The 23189-nt window shown below is 39.9% G+C and overlaps 1 protein-coding gene across 1 annotated transcript; it reads left to right on the forward strand.

Annotated features, from left to right (window-relative positions):
• Nucleotides 1-820: 820 nt before the first annotated feature.
• On the forward strand, nucleotides 821-21666 carry appbp2 (amyloid beta precursor protein binding protein 2). The gene is made up of 13 exons (XM_005807731.2): nucleotides 821-1215; nucleotides 4510-4598; nucleotides 5025-5176; nucleotides 5362-5485; nucleotides 6591-6759; nucleotides 6847-6936; nucleotides 9215-9282; nucleotides 9371-9476; nucleotides 9566-9690; nucleotides 12073-12158; nucleotides 16321-16511; nucleotides 17882-18047; nucleotides 19414-21666. The coding sequence occupies exons 1-13, from the start codon at nucleotides 1078-1080 to the stop codon at nucleotides 19674-19676; spliced, it is 1767 nt and encodes a 588-aa protein (XP_005807788.1). The 5' UTR covers nucleotides 821-1077; the 3' UTR covers nucleotides 19677-21666.
• Nucleotides 21667-23189: the final 1523 nt, after the last annotated feature.

Below are 23189 nucleotides of genomic sequence, written 5' to 3' on the forward strand. Positions count from 1 at the left end.
CCTTTGCTTGCAGGTTATAGATCTTGCTTTAAGCACAAATTATTTTATTATCAATCTGGTGTCTTTGCCAACTGATTTAGCCTGAAACAGAGGAGCGGGTGTTTTTTCAAAAACAAAATGAAGGATATTGCCATATTTTAAGTTCTAGGATACTTAAAAGAAGATTTAGGTCTATTTGCCTTTTGTTAAAGGTTCCAAAAACCATATTGTTTCGCGTTTACAATTATTTTATCTTTATTCTTCCTATTTAAAAATATAATATGTGTAAAAAAACAGCCCCTTCAATCTCTGAGTTAAATAGAATGGGTAAGCACCATTTACTAGCCGACGAGGGAACCGGAGTTCCATGTAGGCGGAGTTTACGATCCATTTTAAAGCAGCGTAATCCCAGTTCGGTCATATTATGACTCGAAGGACTTTTGGTACCCAGAACAACAATGTTTAGATTTATTGAATCAAATAATTGAATCTGCTGAACAGCACAGCACGTATTATGGGCCGTGTTTAACCAACTGTAGGTTTGTTTTATCTTATATTTATCTTATCAAAGGTCTATCTGAGATTGCGCTGCCTTGTATTATTTGGTTTACTGTGACACTGTCACATTTACTCCCTCTGGCCAGAAAAGCCGTGTACATTGTATATGGTTTTTCTTATAGCTATATAAGTGAAAAACAAACAAATAGGTGACAATTTTGTCCGTTTCTACACCTCTTCCCTCCACGCTCAAAATTACGTCTCCTCGAGTCGTTTTCCGGCTGACCGTTAAGGAGTGAGCTCACCGTTTTCATCGACTGCACTATTACGTCATTGCGTCAGCGGCTGAAAATGCTTGCGTCTGGAAGGGGGCACGGAACTGCTGAAGGGTTGACGAATAAACATCGGAGATGAAGGGAATTTGCACAGCGAAATTGAAGCTACAGCAGTGACCTGTCGGTATCACGACTGATTCTATCCTCCCCACATAGCGAACGTTATATGAGGACTCACGGAGAAAGGGCTTTGGTCGCAGTAAGGTAGCGAATGTAGGAGAGAGTTGGGGAGGGCTGTAGCTGCTGGGCTTTTTGGAGAAACAACATGGCTGCGGCGGAGCTCGAATGGATCCCAGAAACATTGTACAACACCGCTATCTCGGCTGTGGTGGACAACTACAGTCGTTCAAGAAGGGACATTCGCTCGCTACCGGAAAATATCCAGTTCGATGTCTACTACAAGGTGAGATGTAGCTGACATGGCGCTCAGGTGTGTCTCACAAGCAGGACTGGGTTTCTATGAGCAGCTGCTATTGTTGCTAACCATAGCCCAGTACAAAAGACTAAGATTAACATATACAGTGAAAAATGGCATGAAAGGGAACAAGCTTAGCCTTAATGAATAAACTAACTCCTAACATGACATTATATCTTAAACAGTGGAGTTTATACATCTGTGTGTTGACTGTTATTTTAAGACCTTGTTCTCTCTCTACTTGGACGAATGTCAGTAATGAAATTATTTAAGATTATTACTGATTTATTTAACAATGACATGTAAACAGTGTTGCTATGTTACGTTTTTATATAAGGTAGGCTTCAGAAACCAAAGTCTCAGCAGCCTGAGGGGAAAGGGACCAACACTGGAGGCTGATGTGCTGCATTAGTATCTACCTAGTTAACAGTAGGCTGGAAAGTGTCATGTTAAAAATGTTCCTATACTACAACAAAAGGGTAACTGACCCAGACTGACAGCAGGGTTTTGTTTTGTTTCTTTTGTTTTTACATACCCTGATTTTCAGGATTAGCAGCTGGCCCTCAACTTTAGATAAGAGGACCTGCATGAAAATAGGACTTTTCAATTGGAGAAAACTTTTCCATTTACCAGCCTCTTTCTTTTCTTGGGTCCCAATAACTAGGCCTCACTAGACTAAGGGTAAGGTTCTTGTTAATAAATCTGGACTGGTTGTAGAACTGGGGCTTTATAGATTTGGGTCAACTATTTTTAGTTTATACTTTATTCTTAGTTCATTGTTTTCATTTGTCAAAAAAATGCCAAATTCCACAAATACACAATTATTCTCTGAAGTGTTGGTGTATTTTTTACTTTAAGTGTCTCATTACAGGACAAGTGTTGACAGATTGCAACCAACTAGCCAGCAGAAAGGCGGCATTATCAAGCAGTACTTAACTGCAGTGATATTTCCCAGCACCTCTAGGAATTTGCTGATGACAGCAAAATAAAGCTGTACTCATTAAATTGTGCTTGATCTCATCATGAACAATCTCAGATCACAGTCCTGAGACTCCAGGTCAGCAGCAAACAATATTTGTTCATAACAGTCTGGATGGTCTATTTGGAGGTCAGTCGGATAAATATGCATATTTATCAATGAACACAACAACACTATAATGTGGAAACGTAAGGCCTGTGTTTATTGTGCTGCTGATGGTTAAGAATGTCAACAGTATCAATTTTACAACTTCAGATTTCAACTCTAATAGAAGATGTTGCCAAACCAATAAAAAGCAGGATCGACACACAAGCATTTTCATGGGAACTAAAATTAACGTACTGGATTACTAATATGCCAGTCCACCAGACACAAACAAGGTTGCAGCTGGAGCCAGAGCCTCTATGGTCTCCGAAGCTGAATGAACATAGCAGCTATTGAGACCACGTGTTTCTCAAGAGGAGTCCATGTTTTCTATAGTCCCACATTAAGGAGTAACAAAAACTGTTGCTGATGATCAAACTGAGCAGTTGAGCCTGAGGTCAAGTTGCTGGAATTCCTGCAGAATTGATTTTAGAAGCTAACTAGGATCTCTGTCAGACTTCTTCCACATGATTGCTGCATCAGTAGGTTCTACCATTTTCTACCACATTCACTGACCCCAAATTAGAAAATTATTGCAAAAATGACTTTTCTTCAATCACAGTAAATAGAGTCCCAAAATATTTCCTGTGTTTTTTTGTTTTTTTTTGTCAGCTATGTTTAATTGGTCAGTAAAAATCGATGCAGCCTGTAATACATAAAAAGAGTCAGCGCAGTGGAAAGGAATGGCTACTATGAGATTAAAGGTGGCAGTATGGTCATTGTATAGCTGGAATCAAGAATGGAGCCCTGCCTGGAAAGATGGCAACAAATGTAAGATTAATTTAGCCATTTTGTGTCTTTTTAGTTTGGCATGTTTTGTACAACATCAAGCCATCTGTCACTGGATGTTTTGTTCCTGCTGTCAGTGGTTTGAATTTTCTTTGACAGACTGGTTAAATGACTTTCTGTATTTTGCTAACTGTAAGGATATGACGTGATCTTATAGCTCTGATAAAAATTACTATAAGCAGGTGCTAATATAGGGGACTAATATTGGGGATTTTTAGGAGACAGAACTGGTTATATTTCTGAACATGTTTTCATAAAATAATAGTGAGCACTTGGTCATGTGTAGCAAACAATCCATCTGCAGCTAAATAAATCCTTCTAATAGCAACATGTGAAAAGCTCAGCTCCTTCTGCTTAACTTAAATAAAATAAATCAATACAGTGTAGGAGATGATCTGTTAAACTATTTTTTTTAATTAACCGCTTAATATTTATAGAGCAAAAGGTGCTTAGTAGGAGATTTTTTTTTAACAGAATCTGAACCAGGTGAAGCTAAAACTGCCTCTTGAGGAGCTCTCAGTAGGACAGTAATGGAATAGAAATAGAAAAGGTCTTACGGAATTCAGCTATAACAGCAAGATCTATTACCAAACAAAGGTTTTTCATATTAAATCTAAAATGTATATATTGTACAGTTTGGGCTTAATTACTGCGCTGAGTCAGTTGTTCAAAAATGGCCTTTTGTCAGTCTGTTTCCTTGGTTTAAAATTATTTCAATAACTGATTCATCACAATTTGTTTCAGCCCTAATTAAATCATGTTATGAGATTTGAGCATTTTTAGTTAGTTCTAGAATTCCTAAATACTTAAAAGAAATGAAACTGATATGTGATGCCTTCGTTTTGTTAGAAATGGTTTGTTCCAGGAATATGTGGAAATATAAAGGAGCACAAAGACTCCATGTACGTATGAAATGGCAGTATAAATTGCCAAAGGGGGTGAATGGGATTTTACAGATGGACCACCATAACATTTATATGATCATTTAGAATTTTGAGAAGACAGCTTTTTAATTTACAAAATCATATCTCTTAACTTTAAAGAAGAAGCCAAATGGACTGTGTGTGAGTTCACCCAGTGGCTGCTGGTGCACTGTGAAGGCTGCACTATTGAGCATTCAACTAGTTCCACCTCACTGCATTCTGATACGGATTAGACATCAGCAAACTCTGTATTGTTTCAACTCATGAAAGCAGACAACATTGTCCAAAGAATCATTAAAACACCCAAAATAATCCCGAGACCTTGCTCATGATATGCTGTGGCCTAGTGTCCACCATGTTGTTCCCCAAATGTATTTTATCAGGTTCATCCCAAGTTCATGTGTTTGTGATCATAGTGCACTATGGATCCCCATGTCTCTGTTTCAGCTGTACCAGCAGGGAAGACTCTGCCAGCTGGGAGGAGAGTTCTGTGAGCTGGAGGTGTTCGCTAAAGTGCTCCGAGCCTCAGACAAACGGTGAGAGCCTCACCATCAACCCTTCACTTCCTCCACCCTGTTATCACTCTGCTCTTCTCCTAGCTGCTTCTGTTTCTGTCAGCTTTCCTCTCACAGTTTAATGGTATTTCACGAAGCCCTGCTAATGAGTGGTAAAGTCTACTGTGACTCAGGCATAGATTTTGTCATTGTAGAGCAGACCCAGATCAAAATATGGATTAATTACACACAGATGGATGCTATAAAACCTTTACTTCTATTAATTATAATTTTCAGTTTAGTTTACATTGTAAATATCTGTATGGTGGTGCTTATATGAAGAATGTATTCCAGCAAGAATCAGTATTCCACTACAAATGTTTTAAGCTTTGGACAACTTTTCAGGAATGGATGCCCTGATCGATGCCTGTAGTGAGGTGCTAACCTCCCTTTTTGTCCCTGTGGCAGACACCTCCTGCACCACTGTTTCCAGGCCCTCATGGACCACGGAGTGAAAGTGGCTTCAGTTCTAGCAAACTCATTCAGCCGTCGTTGCTCATACATTGCAGAGTCTGATGCCCATGTCAAAGAGAAGGCCATCCAGTTCGGCTTTGTGCTGGGTAAAGTTTCCACACTTGATACACTGAGAGGGGTTGGATGGAACATGGCAGTTAGATTCTAGGAGTTTGTGTACATCACATGTCCTATGCCACTACTACTAATGTGAAGGATGGATGAATGAAACAAGAATGTCTAGAATGATTGTGCAGAATGATTGGATGTAATGTTTCCTCTTTGTTTACAGGTGGCTTTTTGTCAGATGCCGGCTGGTATGGCGATGCAGAGAAAGTGTTTTTGTCATGCCTACAGCTGTGCACGCTCCACAGTGAGGTGCTCCACTGTTACAGAGCTGTGGAATGTTGCGTCAGGTGAGTCCTACAACAGCCTGAGAGCTTGTCATCTACAGTTGTTTTAAATGAGTTTCCCTTACAGTTATCTGTAGTTTTTATTTACGTTGTCAGACAAGAAAAATTTTGGACCTTTGGATGTCTCTATTTCCTGTTGCTGACTATTGATGTCATTTAGCATGTCTCTATGGCAGCTCCCTTTGTCAGATGATCCTGAGTGCTTTCATGGATGGATGTGGATTACTTCATTTCTTGAGGATGTTCCACCTCTCATCCTGAATGCTTTGTGGGTTTCTTATTATGGGTTGTTGTCACTTGTAGTATTGTTCTTCATAACGTCCTTATGTGAGGTGTCTTGACCACATGTTCAGGGAAAGGTTGTGAAAGTGTCTGGAGGGAAGAGGCAAGGCTGCAAAAATCCCACAAATACCCTGTAAAATGGACAGATGGGCTGTTGTGACCCATTTTAGTGTAATTTTCTTATAAGCCGGGAATCCAAACTCATGATCAAAACTGAAGACCTTTGGATAGTGTCGGACCTCCGGTTATGTGAGAGGATGTAGTTCCACTGCTCTGCTATTTGTGTCAACAAATTTTTCTAAAGTCCCTTCCTTTCAAAACAAATTAAATTGCTAGAGAGCGCGGAATAATGCCTATAACAGCAAAGCGCCCTAAAATGTAAGTGAGAAAGCAAAACAGCATATGCTGACAGATTAGCATCTTTGAGGTGGAATGCAGAAAGCTAATGCTAATGCTGAATATTGTTTGGCTCAAAAAGAATGATAATGATTCAGCTCTTCTTTCATTGGGCGCAAAAAAGGTTTTGTTGGAGTTGAATGGCCCTATCTGTTTAACATACTGAAAAGGTTGGGTTGTGGAAGTAACTTTATTAAATGGGTTAAAATACTATATAATAATTCAACAGCAGAAATTGTATGAAAAGAAATACTTTCAAAGTCAATTAAAATCAAGGAGGGCTGTTGACACTCTTACTATTCACACTAGCTCTTTCAATGTTAAACCACAGGTCTTTACCATACACATCCCTTTATGGACCACACAGCAGCTAATGAAGAAAAAACTAGAAAGACTTGATTGTTGTTGAAGCTTCCTTCTCTTGTTTAAGGTTGCTTCATGTCCGCAACGGCAACTGCAAGTACCACCTTGGGGAGGAGACGTTCAAGCTTGCTCAGTCTTACATGGATAAACTAGCCAAACATGGCCACCAGGCCAACAAGGCGGCTCTGTACGGCGAGCTCTGTGCCTTGCTCTTTGCCAAAAGCCACTATGATGAGGTAAGAATGTTTAACAGCTTATGGCACTGTTTGTTTTTGTGCTGAAAATTCTGTAATTCATTTTTTGATTTCTTGGTTATCTTCTAGGCATACAGGTGGTGTATAGAAGCTATGAAGGAAATTACTCCAGGGCTGCCTGTCAAAGTAGTCGTAGATGTTCTCCGACAAGCATCCAAGGTAAACCTCAGTTTGGCTGACAAATACAGTTCCACGCAGTAGGTCATTGTACTCATCAAACTTCTATGCATTTTGTCAGTATACTAATACTAATTTCCAGAGGTGAGGACTCGAGTCACATGACTTGGACTCGAGTCATCAAAATCAAGTTTTGAGACATGGCTTGAAAAAATGCTCAAAGACTCGGACTTGACTTTGACTTTCACACCATTGACTTGGGACTTGACTTGACGCAGTTTACTTGAAAAGACTTGATATTGTACTCAAAATCTTAAAATTTAAAACACATTATTTATAAAGTGGCCCCATTAATTCATTTCACTCATTCTGTATTAACAAGCGCAGACCGTCCCTCTGTTTTTCTACACTCCGTATGTGTGTGTAAGCTGCAGCACAACCAATCAAATGAACAGGATTTAAAGTAAAAAAGTAAAAGTAAAAAATTGTACAATTGTAAGGATCCTGAACATAATGCTGTGGGGTAGTTCTGAGTGTGCAGCACGTTATTTTGTTTCTTGGTTAGTGATTCTGGCAAGTTTGATTCAGGCAACATGTATTTATCAATACTGAGATGTGAAATTGGCTGTAGATTTAACCCTACTTGGACTGACAGGTATTTATTTTACCATCACATCCAAATTCTTAGCCACTGTGCTATATTTGCAATGAGTGCATTGCGTGTTTGATGTTAAAAGAACACCTGGTCTATTATTTACATTTAGCATAATTGGAACATTGTTTAAATAAAAAAACAACTCGACGACTAGAATGGACTTGAAATTTCAAGCTCCCGACTTGAGACTTGACTCAACTTTTACCTGTCTTGACTTGACTTGACCGTCTTTACTTGAGACTTGACTTGAACTTGAGGACAAAGACTTGAGACTTTCATAACAGTGAATTGGTCCCACCTCTGCTAATTTCAGTGGGTTTTCATTCTGCATTTATGTAGTAGACCAGCACTATATACTGGTTTCACTTTGGTTTATTCATTGTTGTACAGAGTAAAACTCATGACAATTCAAATGGATACACTGTTAGAAGTTCTGATTTATGAGATCAACCCTGAACATACACCCAGAGCTACTGTGGAATGGTTTAGATCAGTCTTTCTCAAACTGTGGTTCCTGACCACTGGTGGTCCGTGGGCCCACCCTAGCGGTCTGCGACGTACCGCATGTAAACAACCGTTTATTTGCCATGACGGGAGCTCAAAGTGCGACACTACAGCTAGCTTACCAAAAGATTGTGTTAAAAATAATGATGGAAAATTAGCTTATAACTGAGTTACTCAAAAGAAAAGCTGCAGGTACCGGTGGAAAGGAAACAACTCCAGGAATATTGTATGGTCAGAGGAAGAAGCTAAGTAACAGCTGCTGAATATGTTGCTCACTACTGATTGGATTCCTTTGAACGACTCTATGAGGTGAGTGGTAGGAGTCGACTCAGTTAGTCAGAACTGTTCCTTTTTTTATGACTTTTTATTATGCTCTGCTTTCAGGTCAACAACTATTGTTGTTTTTATTCAATCAAAAATATTAAATTAAATAAAATTAAATAAATACAATTGCTGGAAATGGGTTAATTATTTTAATGATTACAATTGAATAAGTTGTAATGAACAACTTATTTTTTTATTTCCATGTGTTTGGCATCATTGGAAAACTTAGACACTTTCAGAATCTGTAAATTGCTCAAAATGCCCAAGTAGACTTGTTCATGGCTTTTTCATTTCAGGTTGCATTATATATTAAGATGTTATCACGGGGCAATTTCAGGTTAAATGGTCCGTGACTGTTGAATGGGTTAAGAGGTCCTCGGCCTGAAAAAGTTTGAGAAACACTGGTTTAGATCAAAGCATATTTTTACACTGGAATGGCCCAATAGGCCTGAATGGGCATGTCACAATAAGGAATAAATGAGTTAATTGCATGATTAATTAACACAAGCTCAATAATTTCCATGATTTATTGTTTTTCTCTTTTTCTACCAAGAACTGGATGATAAAAGTCTTTAGTCTGGTGCATTGCACTTAACCAGCCATTTTTTGAAGAACAATTTTGTTTAAAGAGATTTTATAATTCACTTTGTTGTTTCTGTTGTTTTGTTTATCTTTGTTGGATATTTAAATTGTCTTCCAGTTTCAGTCTTAAATGTTCATTAGAATTTAAAGTATATTGACCTTTAAGAATGTCAGTTGACATTCTTAAAGTTGCATTATTATGTCATTACCATGGTGTTACTTGAGAATACGTTTTGTTTCATCTCTTTGCTCCAGGCTTGTGTGGTGAAGAGGGAGTTCAGGAAAGCAGAGCAGCTGATCAAACATGCAGTGTTTCTAGCAAGGTAACCTGCTGTGTTAAACAAGCAAGTGCAGATGAGTAAAACTCGAGTCTTTATCATGCATTGTGATGCTCTGTGTTCTACCTCCCAGAGAACATTTTGGACACAAGCATCCCAAGTACTCTGACACACTGCTCGATTATGGCTTTTACTTGTTAAATGTGGACAACATATGCCAATCGGTTGCTATTTACCAGGTAAGCATGATGTTCAGCATTCCTGGCTGCTAACTTTTCACTGTTGACTGACTTTGTCTGAGCAAACCTTTTGCATGCACTTGTTGTAGACCGCCCTGGACATCCGACAGTCTGTGTTTGGGGGGAAGAACATCCATGTTGCCTCAGCCCATGAAGACTTGGCTTACTCCTCATATGTCCACCAGTATAGTTCTGGGAAATTCGACAATGCTCTGTGAGTACAATAAATAGTAAGAATTTCCATGCCATCTGATTCTGTTCTGCACATGCTTCCTTTAGTCAAACCACAAGATGATGAGTCACGTTTTCAGAGTCTGTGCTCTTAGGTGTTAAGGAAGATGTCGGTGTTAAAGCCAGAGCTTTAATGAGGGTAGTTTGAAAATGTCATACAGATTCAGGCTACTAGGATTTATACAGGGTATAGGGAGGCAGTGGACAAAACGTTATATAGATTTATAACATGTTGTGAGATTGAATGTATACTGTGATCACATTAACAGTAACAACTCATCAAAGAACCAAAATCATGGACTAGGTAGGGCTGCCCAATGCTTTCTGCTCTGACCTTGGAACCAGAGAAAAACAGCAAAAATATGCAGGGACTCAGATTTCAGGTGTCTGAATCAACAATGAGGATCTTAAGCTGATGCTTTATGTGGACTGTGGATGGTTTCACAATCTGAACACCCTCCCTGCCCTTTTAAAAACTGTTAGCTTGTTTCCAATATATAGGGATATAAAGTTAACTGCCTTTGGCCAAAAAGCATATTCTCGAACAGATTAATGAAATGTCAAATCATAAAACAAATGTGGAGCAAATGCAGGAAAATCCACCTACTAATGGAATCATGGAAAATGAGCACCCGCCCGATAAAGAAATTGAGATGCCTGTTGCCGAAAACAAAACTTCTGAACAGAAACCTAAATCCAAATCCAAAAAGCAGGTGTTGATCCTGAACAGGAAAGAAGGATCATCAGAAATATCCGCATCCTGCTTAGAAAGACGGCTTGGTTTCATAAAAGAAACAAATCTGAAGCACTGCCTCTGACAGAACTTTGTTTCAGGCTGGAGACTTTAGTTCTCATAGGTCAGGTATTAGATATCTGGAAATTACATTTCCTGATTCCTTGGCTAATATAGGTTAACTTTTAACCTTTATTTGATAAATTTCAATCTGACATAGCTCGATGCTCCGTCATTATTTCTTTTCCAAGTCCATGTAATCAAAATTAATTGTGCCCTAAAACGTTATTACTTATTGCAGTCACTTTCACTTAAAATTCCACCAAAATACTTTGGTTTTTGACCATCGACTTGCAAAATGAAGAAAAAGCTAATTATACTTTTAGTTTAAATAAAGCTTCTTTTTTAAAACTAAAACTAACACAAAATGCACTTTTAAAGACTTGTTCTGCAAAATTCATGTTGGCAACGGCGGTAGAAGTTCACCCTGCAATTTACGGATTGCTAGTTTGATTCCTGGTCTGCCTGCGTTCGCCGTTTGTGTTCCTGGGTAAGACGCCTCAGCCGCCTTTCCTGCTGGTGTTGGTCAGGATGGTTGATGGTGCAAAATTACAGCCTGGCCCCTGTCAGACTGACCCATGGCAGCTGTAGCCACAATCCAGTAGCTTTCCATCATCTGCATCTGCATGTGAATCTGACCTTTGAGATTTCAATTTGAGATATAATGGGCATTGAAAATAAAATTAATTATTATTACTATACAATTAATATTTTGCATGTTTTTATACTTCCATTTAGTTCTCTACTGCTTTTGGAAATGGTCTAAGCACTTTGGCGGCATTCACACCCAAAGTGCTTAGTGTGAATGCAAAGTGTGTTACATTCACACTAGTGAATGCGTCACTCCATTTTTGTTTATATTTTGAGAAGGAGGAAGTTGCACTCATTGTTTTCAGATATTTTCATGTGATTTCCTTCAGTTGTTGGTGCAGCGCCACCACAGATGAGGAGGTGAACAAGCTTTTCAAATGGTTTGGTTGGTTTCACTCAGTTTGGTCTGGAAGACAACTGCAGCAGCTGAAAATGGAACAAATGTTGCAATTTCAATCTCTAATCGAACCAAGTCTACTGGACTATCAGGTGTGAAAACACCCCATGAAAGTGGATTAACTGTTTATTGAGAGAGAGATGATAAAATTATTAAGATTATATTAAATAAATCGATTGCTTTGGAGCTATAGTTGTAATATTGAATAGCAGACAAATTTGCAGTATATTTTTGCTTGACTTCCTGTGGCTTCGTCATTGTGATTTCTCCACTTATTCTAATTTAACTAGTTTCACATAAAAATACAACCAAAGTCAGTAAACCTGGATTCACTTAACAGGTTTGTAACTGGTTTCATAGTGTAGAGGACAGATGATGGAGCAGAGGAAGGTGTCGGTGTTGGGCTGTGGACTCCGCTCCGCTGTGACCTCTGTCCCTCTGACTCACAGCTACTTCTTGCCAGCCTGTAAACAACTTTTTGTTTTTACATGTCCTATTCTTGGAAGTGTTTATCCCAATTTAAGCACTTTCTAGCGTCTGAGTCGTGTGACACATTTGGATCAGATGCTTTGTTTTTCCCCCAGTTTCCATGCGGAACGTGCCATAGACATTATAACTCATATCCTGCCGGAGGACCATCTTCTGCTGGCATCTTCCAAGAGAGTCAAAGGTAAGGCGAGTTTTGTTGGATCAGCTGGGCTGCTGCCTACTGTGTGAGGGACGCGTCAGGTCCAGAACTCAGACAGTCGCTGTCCTGCTGCTTTTAGATGCATCTCTGCTGTAACAAACCTGAATAAAATTAGGGGTTGCACCAATTAGTCAACTAGTTGATTGCAATTACTTTTTATGTCGCTAGTTGCAATCACTTGACGAAACAGATTTTTCCAAGAAGATGACAGAAGATAGGCAAATTTGTCAGACAGTTCAAATTGTATAAAAATGTAAATAATGTACCAATTGGGTTCTGCAAACTCCAGCAAAGGCTACCGGAATGGGACGTTGCATGGGACGTGGTTAGTTCTGGCACCCCGTGTACAGTGACTGCTGACCGCAGTAGTCTGGAGTTTGACTCCCCTTCCTTGGTTCCCTTGACCTCCCTCTCTTTTTGTCTCCCACATTTTGGATTAGACTTAGACTAGTCTAAGTCTAATTGTATATTTGATTTGATTTGATTTGATCTGTATTTGATTACTGTCAAATAAAGGCAACTACTGTAAAAAAAAAAAAAAACTGACCCTGCTCAGCTCCGCTCCGGCCTATTGGCAACCATGGGGGTTCCAGCACCGCCGCCTGCTCACCATCGCGGACGTTCTCGCATAGTTCCCGCACCCGTCCGCCACGCGATACACATCGATGCGTTCGGCATCGCTCTCTGATGACGCACCAAAACATCTGGTGCAGATTAGCCCATGTAGCGAGGAAATGGATTAACCTAGGGGGCGCGGTGGAGTTAAATTACAATTTAATGCTATTGGGCTCCTTAGAAGTTCACAAGAGTCAGTCATAAGAACTTACGTGGAAATCTGATGATGCATGTATGATTTAGAGAGGACAGTATGCGTTTCTCCGTCGATCTCTTTGCCATTGGTGACACTGACCCCTACTGGCGAAATACTGGTGTAGTTATTCATCATCTTTAGCTCTCTGTCTGATGCAAGTTATTTCTCTGAGAACTCAATTTCTCTGTCCATCTCTTTGTCTTTGGTGCAGTAATACTGACCCCTACTGGCGAATTACTGAAATATTTGCTAAACAGTGATAGTTGCTGATGAATGACGTACTTTATATTATTTTTAACCAAAATTAATGAATCTTTGTACTCTAACCCACAAAACACAATTAGGAAAAAAGCATAAAACATAAAACAATGTATATTTACATAATTATTATGTTAACATGGCCTGTGTTCTACAGATGCAATGTTCTGTATTTCATGGGCTGCTTTGATGTTTAAGGTTTTGGGAGAATGTATGTGTATCTGAACAGCTGAATTGATGCTTTATCTGGTGACTTATGTTGATATTAGCTGTATTGTGTTTTCAGCAGCGCTCCCTGGTGAAGCATGCAAAATCTCGTCCAGATCAACTGATGTAGTGAGGAGCTGATGGAATAACCTAGGGGGCGAAGTGGAGTTAAATTACATTTCAATGCTCTTGGGCTCTTTAGAGGTGAACAAAGGTCATACATATCCAGTTTGGCGCCAATCAGATGATCGATGTTTGATTTAGAGACAATCATATGCATATGGCAAGGGACTGCAATTTGCCATTTGGCCATGCCCACACGGTTCAGCCAGCAGCTAGCATTGACAGAGTTCATCATCATATCATTTTATGTCAGTTTGCACAGGATTAAATCCATATATATGATGGAGTAAAAGTAAGACATAGAGCAGAAAAAAGAGGTGACTTCCTGTCAGAAATGGGTGGGGCTAAGGTGATGTCATCAATTGAACATGACAATGTAATCAGGACTGGTCTATAGAGAGACATAGGAAGTCTGATGCATCTGTGACCTTGCATGTGGAAGTTATTGAACCTCAATGTTTCATGGCGAATAGTTAAAGTTTGACACTTAGCCACGCCCACATGATTTGATGTACGACAAATCTTTTGATAACTTTTGACCTTCAATGCCTCAAGACTGTGCTGAGTGATTCTGAAGTCTGTATCTGAAAAACTGCAGGACGAGTTCGATCAGATACGACATCTGTAAAAAAGAGAAAATGATGGCTTTGATCCAAAATGGCCGACTTCCTGTTGGGTTTAGACCATGGCTCCAAGAGACTTTTTTTGTACATCCTGACAAGATACACATGTGTACCAAGTTTCATAATTTTAGATTAAAGCATGGCTTGGGGCTGACCATTTAAAGTATTCTAGGGGGTGCTATAGAGCAGTGTTTCTCAACCCTGGTCCTCAAGGCACACTGTCCTACATGTTTTAGAGGTTTCCCTGCTTTAATGTGCCTGATTCAACTGATTGCAGTTCAACAAACGCCTGTTAATCAGTCATCAATTGAAATCAGCTGGACTGAAGCAAGAAAATACCTAAAACATGCAGGGCAGTGTGCCTTGAGGACCAGGGTTGGTAAACACTGCTATAGAGAAATCCACCAAAGTTTGTTGTGGATTCCCGTCGGCGGGTGGATAAGGATCCATCCTAGTGAGTTTGGAGCAGCTCGGCTCGAAACTGTGGAATTCAGAGCCAAACGTATGGCAACGGCATTACAGGTCACTTCGCCACGGCGCCACACCCACCAGCTCCATTGAAACCAATCGGGGTTAGAATCCACAACACACCAACATGTCTTCTGTCTCTGGACACAGTTTTATGTTGATTAGGTCAGAGGGGTAAGATAGCGACCGTTCACAGTAAAACATGACACTTCCTGTTATCAGGGGGCGTGACCCCAAAGTGTTGTCATCATTTGACATCACTTAGGGGTATTGTATCATTGTTGACATCATTGGGTATTGTAGGACACCCGATGATGATCAATCACTGAAAGTTTGGTGCCTCTGTGAGTTTTTGTGTAGGAGATACAACAGTTTTGTGTTTCATGGCGAGTAGGTGAACTTTGACCCCTGGTAACGCCCCTTCAGCATGCATGAAAACTCACCGTTTTGATAACTTTTAATCGGGCATGCCTTATGAACAGACTGACAAGTTTGAAGCCGATCAATCGAAATCCCTAGGAGTATTTCGATCAAATGCGTAGGCTGTAAACGGCAAAAGTGGGGTCAAAATCAGGACTTCAATCCAAAATGGCCGACTTCCTGTTTGACTTGCACTATGACATTAATTGTATTTTCTGTGTGTCTTGGGGAGCTCTACAAGTGTACCAAATTTCATGTCTCTACGACAAAGTAAGGTCATAGCAGAGGGTATTTTGATAGTTGAACCGTTTCTTTAGCGATTTTTGCGACGACCTTAAAAGACGTAAATTTCGGGGGCGTGCTGTGGTAGTGTAGGGGATAGCGCGACCCACATTTGGAGGCCTTGAGTCCTCGACACCGCCGTTGCGGGTTCGATTCCCGGACCTGGCGACATTTGCCTCATGTCTTCTCCCTTGTCCTCCCCCCTTTCCTGTCAGCCTACTTTCATATAAGGGACACTAGAGCCCACAAATGACCCCTGGAGGGGAGAAGAAGAAAAAAAAAAGATGTAAATTTCACACAGACTTGACACGTCCGCCAAGTTTGGTGAGTTTTTGAATATGATAAAAACCCCCAAAAGCCCTGTCTTTAGGGAGCAGAATCATAATAATAAGAAACACTATGATTACAATAGGCCTTCGCAGTTCTGTTGGTGCTCAGGCCTAAAATAATAATGTGCGGCAATATAGCATAAAGTCAGGCTTTTCATCTATCCAAATGATGAGCGGCGCCTTGCACGTTGAAGCATCTAACCTGGCAGCTTATAAAAATACTGTTTGACATCATCTGGAAACAAAGTTCAAGCTGCATTCGGAGGATCTGATAGAGGCCATCACTGCCACAGTCTGCATGTTGGTTCATCCAGAAAAATCAGAGCTGCTGCTGGGTCAGCGGAGCATTGTAGTCGACTTTAAAAAGTATGAAGTACTGCAACCCCTGAATAAAATGGCTGAGTTCAACTGTGCAGAGGTTTGGTAACGAGCAGTTTACATGATTCAGGTGTTGGAGAAGAGATGCATATAAATGTTGCAGGAATCTGCTCTACAGGACTGAACCTGGGCCCCCCTGCTCCTTCACCCTTACCAGGTTTATCCAAGCAGCACTACTCTGTTCACATGGAGGAAGAGGTTTTCACCACTTTAGACATTAACGCTTCACTTGATGTTTCCAACAGCTCTAATTCTGGAAGAAATTGCCATTGACTGTCACAATAAAGAAACAGAAGAGCGCCTCCTGCAGGAAGCTCACGACCTTCACCTGTCTTCACTGCAGCTGGCAAAGAAGGCTTTTGGGGAGTTTAATGTTCAGACAGCCAAACACTACGGCAACCTTGGACGGCTCTACCAGTCCATGAGGAAGTTTAAGGTAGGTTGTGGACATGGTCTCTGATTAACCTGGATTTAGATTGATAACTTTTATTATTTCTGTTAATAAACATATAACTCCTCTCAAAAGTTCTTATAAGTTTGCCATGCTGGAGTGAAGTGGATATGCTATGATGAGGAGATCAGCCTGACCACAACACTAGTCAAACATTATGTTGGTTCACATGGTGCTCTGATGAGTGATGCACCAATCACAAATCTTAAAGCCAATTTCAGTTGGTGTAAAGCTTTGACCTGCCTAGTATTGATTTGGACCATTTCAATCTTCCCTTTAAAAATGTCATTCAGATGATTTTTTGCTGTGAACAGTCATTTCCTTTAAGTGGAGGTGTAATCTTACGACATTTCTGAGAGTGCAATTATTACAAGAATTGACTATAAAATAAACAAGACAAAATTATTGTGTTCATACTGTAAGTTGCTTAAACATCTTTTAGTAATGGTTAGCATAGCTAGCATTACTAAAACAGCAGTTAGTGTGTTTATTCTAGCTAAGGTGGATCCGCGCCATCACAGTGATTCCAATAAAGCTGGCAGCATTTTGGGGTCCAGCGTGGTTCATCACAGGCAGCCTGAAACTCAGCACCGGTGCTGGGCTCTTTTTAGCCTTCTTGTTATCTGCTGACTGTCTCTCCTGCACCCTGTGAAATCAGCAGTCATGTTGTTGAATATATTGTTTCTGATTTATGTAGGCCTATCATGATGACAAATTTTGCTGGATAATAAATTGTCCCAAAATTATTGCAATAATGATGGAATTGTTGTTTTTTGAGACAATTGTCAAGTAAAATATTGATAATGGAACAATGATGCAAGTTTCCCCTCTCAAAGATCAATAAAATTTAACCATGTACAGATTAGAAGTGGAAGATATTTTAGACATCCAAAAAAAAAACGCCACAAAGACAATAAATAAAAATGAAATAAAAAAACACACCACCGAAACCATAAATAAATTGGCTTATGAAGTCTATGAACAAAATTACTCCTACAAAAATATCAATCATCAGAATGTAAATTGTCAAGTTTTATTTCATTTATTGTGAATTACTGTGTGATTATTGCAACAGGCTTAATTTCACTTTAAAATAGCATTTTAACTTCAGCATCTAAGTATATTTTCATAAAAAACTGTTGGCTCTTAAGTATGATGTATTTGTGTATTGGAGAAGGAGCTTCAAGATTTTGGCAGGTTACCTGTTAGACCGCTTTCACCTTTATAAACCCTGATTATGGCTAGGACCCCATTTCCCTCTGCAGCTCTTGTCATACTGGATGGATAAGCCCAAGAAATAATTTTTGTCCCTTACATATCAATTGGGTCTGTTTTTTGTGTAAATGTGCCATCAGGAGGCAGAAGAGATGCACATCAAAGCCATCCAGATCAAGGAGCAGCTCCTGGGCCACGAGGACTACGAGGTGGCGCTGTCTGTGGGCCACCTGGCCTCCCTCTACAACTACGACATGAACCAGTACGAGGACGCAGAGAGGCTCTACCTCCGCTCTATTGCTATCGGTCAGTACCATGAAAACATGGTTTCAGATGAACAACATCATCTTTGTTGGGATTGATCGGTGCTTCAATTTTGAATTTATTAAACATTTTAGTGAAATTGAAGATCTGGTTTTAAAGTTACATTTATTACATGACAAGCCAGTGTCTAGGCTATATTTACTGGCTCTTGTTAGTGACGGGTGGACAGATGCAGTCTGGAAACCTTATCATTTAAAGGGGCAGTGTTATAAAAAATGTACTTTTTTGAGCTTCATCTTATTATGTCATTCTCTCATCAAAAACATACCTGGGGTGTTTCTTTGAGTCCTTCATGCATGTTTGAGAAAGCCTTTAATCTCCATCGGCAACCATTCAGATGTGCAAAACAAAAACCTTTGAGATGCATCTCCTCTTCAGAGCTGCAGTTATATATATATATATATATATATATATATATAAGTAAAACTGCAGCTCTGAAGAGTATATCCAATATAGATAGATAGTGAAATATAGATAGATAGTGATAGACTTTGTAATTCAACGCTTTGAAATTGGGTCTCTGTCTCTTTAAAAATTCCTGCTCTTTTTGAGTTTTTGAAACTCTGCCTTCAGAATGTCATCACAACATGGCTCCTCTATTAACCCCTGTACAACACAGAGGTTACTATTTTTACTTCACTGACAAGTAGCTCCTATAATGGGCTCAGCAAATGCGACAGTTCCACCAGGTGCTTGCTGATTGCTGCTGGCTAGTCTGAAGGAGCGGAATGGAGTAGCCCTAAGGGAGGGCTAATCTGTGAGGATGGAAACAATAAAAAGGCACCATGTGCCTGGAAAATACATCCCATTTAAGGAACAAGGATGCTAAATGTTGTTGAACTGCCTAACTCTCTGGATGGTGTGCAGTTCATACACCCTGCCAGGACTTCTAACTCCACTGGAGTCTTACTAAACATTTTGTCTTGCTGGTGTTTAAATTTCATGGAGCTTGTAAAAAATATATCTGAGAAACAGTTTTTCATCATCCCAATGATTCCTTGGTAGTAATCATTGCAAAGTGGTGCACTAGGAGATCTTTGGTTTGAAAGTAAAATCTTTAGCTTAAATTTAAAGCCTTGGCCTTATTGTGTCACTCACATTTTTTATTCTATTTTTCATTGCATGTATCCTTCCATCTCTGCCACATTTATTTGTCCATCCAGCCCTTTATCCTTTCACCTATTACTCTAGATCTATCTATTCTTCCCATTTATCATCCCATCTGTCTCTGTCAGTCCATTTCTTTGTCATAGTCTCCTTGTTCCTGTTTTTGCAGGTTGCATATTGAAAGCTATATCATTGCTTAGTTATCTGCCATTAAACCTTCTTTTTTCACTTTTCTTCACAGGGAAGAAGTTGTTTGGCGAAGGCTACAGTGGGCTGGAGTATGACTACAGAGGCCTGATCAAACTCTACAACTCTGTGGGGAACTATGAGAAAGTGTTTGAATACCACAATGTACTGTCCAACTGGAACCGACTGAGGGACCGACAGTTTGCTGTAGCAGATGCTCTGGAGGACGTCAACACGACCCCCCAGCAGACCCAAGAGGTGGTCCAGGCATTCCTACAGGCTCAGAGTCTTGGCCCCCACCGTCCATGTCTTGGCTAACTTCCTTCTGCCCCCTCCCCCACCAAACGTATTCCAAAATGGAGAAGAAAATTAAACCATGTTTTAATCTGGTGAGACCACAAACAAGAGCCCCAATGTGATGCTTCTGTTGCTCACTGTGAATTAGTCAAGTAGAGTAAATGTGACCATCACCGGCTGGTTGGTTGACTTGATTGTCTCTGCAGCTGCCAGTACTCGCGCAGACACACATGTAGTCATATAAAAAGCAAAAAGACACGACCATTAAAGCTCATTTGTTCACAGACGCAGAACATCATGCTGCATTTCTCCAGGAGGAGGAAACTTTCACAGCCGATGCTCCTGGCTCACTCGCCTTTATCTTCTCATGCTGAGAACTAGAAGACTTTTTGGGGGGGAAGTTAAGTTGGAGGGGCATGGAGTTCTCTGATACAAAACCATGTTTCTTGGCGTGTGTACCTGGCAGTATGTGAGTCCTGCAAGAAGTACTTGCTCTAATCACATCTACTGTCGTCACAGATGGAAACAGTTGACTATTTTTCACACTCATCCAGTTAACTAATACAACACATTGTACTTTTAAGTTGAAGGCTTCTTGTAACTTTTTTTTATTGTAGTGGACATCAATAAACTCCTGCTTTTAAGTGCTTGTTGGCGTGAGAAAAGTAACAGTGGAATGTGTTAAAACCAGCGGGTATGTTGTTACACATGCAACAGGCTTCACGTGTCTCTTTTTTTCAGTTGTTTTTTTTCCTCAGCTCAGTATGACATGGCTTCATTAAAATATCAACAATTTGTATGCTAAAGTGTATGATTATGTAGCCATTTGTTTTTGCTTTGTTACCCAGTCAGTCATGAACTCTAAAACACACCTATGTTAACAAAGGACATGCAAGGAAGTGAGAAGAGGAACCTATTTCATGTGCAAAATGTGTGTGTGTGTGTGTGTGTGTGTGTATATATGTGTGTGACAGAGAGAGCATGTGTGTTCACAAACAGAATCTCTGGGTGCCCAAATGCTCCATTGAAGACTACCAGCTTACAGTTAAAGGACTGCAGGGGGAGCCATACTTAAAAGTGCTTCATAAACTATTCTACCTTTAAGGGCACAACCAAGGGGACCAAAGATGTGCACGTGTGTGTGACTATTGGCAGCCTGTCAGCTTGTCCTTTGGGCTTTCTATCACTCCAATTTGTTGTGTATCTCATTGCAGCAACATACACACGTTTTGTTCTTTCAAGCTAACCGAGCCGCCATCAAACCAGAATCTCATCTGTCCTGCAGACCTGCTGGTGTCATTATCCCACAGAAACGGAACAGGCTCAAAATAACATGGCGTATAATATTTATAAAAGCAATTGAATATGGGTGTAGTCAAATTATAAAATATAACCTCTCACCAGACCAGAGTTGTTTTTATAATAGTGGAATATGTTCATGTTTTTAATTTTAGTTCTGTCAGTAGTACTGTATTGTACAGGAGAACATGTTGGCTGTGAACTAGATGTGAGCTGCTTGCATTGACCTGTACAAAATTGTGCCAAAAATTATACCCAACGTTTTATTTTTGCACCATTATGTTGCCCTCTGGTGGTTAAACTGTGTAGCATCATGAAATGCTGTTTCATTTATTGCTCAACTTAAAATCAGTGGAAGTATTTGTTCCCTCTTAAATATTGACACTTTGACAGAAAAAAGTTCAATGCTTTGTGAAACATTGTCATGCATCATTTCTGTCACTTAAAGGTACAGTGCAACAATTTGAAGACTATGTTTTGGAAGTTCTGGCATCTATACCGGCAGTTGATGTTTATGGAAACCACTTGTGTTCCACCTTAATTTTAGATTCAGTTGATCCTGAAACTGGCTCAGTTGATGCTGTCAGAGCAAAGTTATTGTTGAAGACCTCTGTAGCTGTGTAGGGAAATGACAGATGGCATGTACAATTTAGGCCAGGCCAACAAGTTTAGACCGTATCTACAACATGAGTAAAAAAATGCCTTGAGTTAACACTGTAGTGTTGGTGTTTTTTTTTATTAATATTTCTTAATGAATGAAAAAAGTCTTAAGCTTTGCCTCCAATATGTTGTTGCACACCTTTTTCCAAGCATTCCACCTGCTAGACCATTTCACTTGTGATGCTTATGTTTTAACACATCTCTGTGGGCTTAACAAGCTGCATAAACACTCTTTGGAACAGAAGTGTCAAAAATATGGAGCTTCCTTATATTTTAATTGGAACAAGTCAATCCTTATACCCCTTTTCTTTAATTCTCATCAAATATTGTAGAACCTTTGAATTGCTCACAAGACCTCCTGCTTCTCATGCAATGGGTTTTCTCTACCTGTGAACGTTGAGGAATAAAGGGAGTAGTGTTGTTGCAGTGCTACATGGTAGATGAAGGCAAAGTAAAGCTGTAACCCCCCAGCCCAGTAGTCTCACCTGCTCTTTGGATCAGGTGTTGGATACCAAATGCAATGAAAGGATGTTTTTGCTGTTGTCCTGTTACTGCTTCACTGTTAGATGCAAAACAAACATTAAAAATGTATATTATTGGCCACAATACATTTTCTTCTCTTATTCATCTTTAGCCAAATTCTGCTTTCAGGAATTCTCTGCAAATATATTTATCTGTAAAACTGTGTACAGTTAAAGTGAAAATTTAGATTGTCTTGCAAAAACAAAAATGAAATGAAGGAATTACTTTTAATGAAGCCACTGGTGTCACAATTGTTATCCCTAAAATTCTCTTAATGTCACTCAGGCATTATTTTTTAATAATTTAAAGGGGCAGTATTATGTATTTTCCAGGCACAGAGTGCCATTTTATAGCACATTTTTACCAGCATTTCACAAAGAAGTAGCTCTTATAATGAGCTCAGATGCGGCAGTTCCGCAATGTGGTTGCTAACTGCTGCTGGCCTGAAGGAGCTGAATGAGGCGTCTCAGGAGAGGGCTGCTCTGTGATGCTCAACTCTGAAGCTTGAAAACTGCAGCTCTAAGGAGGAGTTGCCTCTCGAAGGCGGAACTCCGTCCAACCAGGCGTTTTGAGCAGCTGAATTGTTCCCATAAAGGATTTTTAAAAAACATGCATGAAAGAATCAGGGCAACACTTCAAGTATGTTTTTGATTAGGGAATAACACCATGATGTAAAGCTCAAAAAAGCAGATTTTACATGATGCTGCCCCTTTAACTCTAGGTTTATCAGGCTCTCTGGGAATTTCTAATTAGTAATCATTGACCTTCTGTCTTTGACAAGAAATATGATACACAGGTCCTCTTTTAGTCAGTGGCCACTACTGAGGACCCTGAGGTCACTGTTCTTGGGACCCTTGCTGTGTGTCCTCCGTCTTCACTCTGTTTCAGTAAATTTACTGCAGGGACAGGATTGGGTGATGGAGAATTTCATGTTCCTTTTCTGCAGAAGAGATGTACAGGTTAACGAATGAGAACAGCCTGAGTTCCCCTGGGACTATGTGGTTTTATAATGCTTTATGATGTTTAGTGAAAGCAGGAAGGAGTAGGAAGAAT

The sequence above is a fragment of the Xiphophorus maculatus genome, chromosome 18, assembly GCF_002775205.1.
Source record: "Xiphophorus maculatus strain JP 163 A chromosome 18, X_maculatus-5.0-male, whole genome shotgun sequence".
In the NCBI taxonomy this organism is placed as follows: domain Eukaryota; kingdom Metazoa; phylum Chordata; class Actinopteri; order Cyprinodontiformes; family Poeciliidae; genus Xiphophorus; species Xiphophorus maculatus.

What these genes read in the sequence shown, in the direction of transcription:
- appbp2 (XM_005807731.2), top strand. Translation starts at nt 1,078, where the DNA reads ATGGCTGCGGCGGAGCTCGAATGGATCCCAGAAACATTGTACAACACC. An exon ending in CCAAAAGCCACTATGATGAG is followed by an intron (nt 6,760 to 6,846) that starts GTAAGAATGTTT and finishes GTTATCTTCTAG; the next exon opens with GCATACAGGTGGTGTATAGA. An exon ending in ATCTTCCAAGAGAGTCAAAG is followed by an intron (nt 12,159 to 16,320) that starts GTAAGGCGAGTT and finishes TGTTTCCAACAG; the next exon opens with CTCTAATTCTGGAAGAAATT.